The sequence below is a fragment of the Wasmannia auropunctata genome, unplaced genomic scaffold (genome assembly GCF_000956235.1).
Source record: "Wasmannia auropunctata unplaced genomic scaffold, wasmannia.A_1.0 LD292792.1, whole genome shotgun sequence".
Lineage (NCBI taxonomy): Eukaryota > Metazoa > Arthropoda > Insecta > Hymenoptera > Formicidae > Wasmannia > Wasmannia auropunctata.
Genome location: NW_012070098.1, coordinates 1 through 983, shown reverse-complemented (window position 1 = coordinate 983; position 983 = coordinate 1). Strand labels below are relative to the sequence as shown.

The following is a 983-nucleotide window of genomic DNA, read 5'->3' as shown; positions in this document are numbered from 1 at the left end:
GCTATGCAAAGTTAAAGAATAATAATGAAAAATATATTACCTGTAGGCATTTCATTGATTTCATCCCATTCATTTTTGCAAATTACATTTACAAATTGCTTTGTTTTATTCTTCCATATATAAATCATTCGTAGTTTAATTATTTTTACGTATAGCTAAAAAGACTTTAAGTAAAAATCGACTCTTCTCTGTCAGGTTCTACACATAGGTGGTCAAATAGATATTTTGTAATGCTGGTTGGCAGAGCTTACCCCTAAGGAAATCAAAATTGAACAAAAATCAATTGTCACCGCGGTAAACAAGATAATTCTAAAGCATCAAAAAATTATCCAATTTTCAGAAAGCATCGAAAGCCTATATACACATATTGCATTATTCTTATTCGCGTCGAACACAATGCTAATTTGCTCGCTGGGCTTTCTCATTGTAACCGTAAGTACAATAGTTAATAACATTATGAAGAAAGATTTTTACATTCTGTATAAATTAGTTTTACTTTCATCAAGTTTTGCTTTCAATTAAATAATGAATAATAAATATTTTCTTATATAATAATTCCTCATGCTATTGATACAGTTGATGCCATGGAGCAGATTATAAAATGTATTATATTTTTCACGATAACGAATCTAGAGGCATTTATGTTTTGCTACGCCGGAGAATATCTGATCAATAAAGTCAGCAATAAATAATAATTATTGTAACAATAAAATAAATTACTAATATAACAGTATAAATAATTTTATGTATTTTTTATAAAAATACAAAGCAAAAAATTCAATTTTATTATTCAACTAATATTACAAATATTTATGTTATTTTCATTTCCATAGAGCAGAGAGATAGGATTTGCAGCGTACAATTGTGCATTGTACAATCTGAAATCTAAAGATAGTCGCATTTTGTTATTCATAATATTAAGATCACAGAAGCAATTGACGCTAACAGCTGGCAAAGTAGTGGATCTGTCTCTTATACACATC

At 27.9% G+C, this 983-nt stretch overlaps 1 protein-coding gene across 1 annotated transcript; it reads left to right on the top strand.

The window, feature by feature from the left end:
- Window positions 1–396: 396 nt before the first annotated feature.
- On the top strand, window positions 397–971 carry LOC105461336 (putative odorant receptor 92a; the record flags this gene model as incomplete). Its single annotated transcript, XM_011707833.1, has 3 exons — window positions 397–436; window positions 577–677; window positions 834–971. Coding segments are annotated over exons 1-3 (279 nt in total), but the record flags the coding sequence as incomplete, so codon positions are not given.
- Between the last annotated feature and the right edge of the window lie 12 nt (window positions 972–983).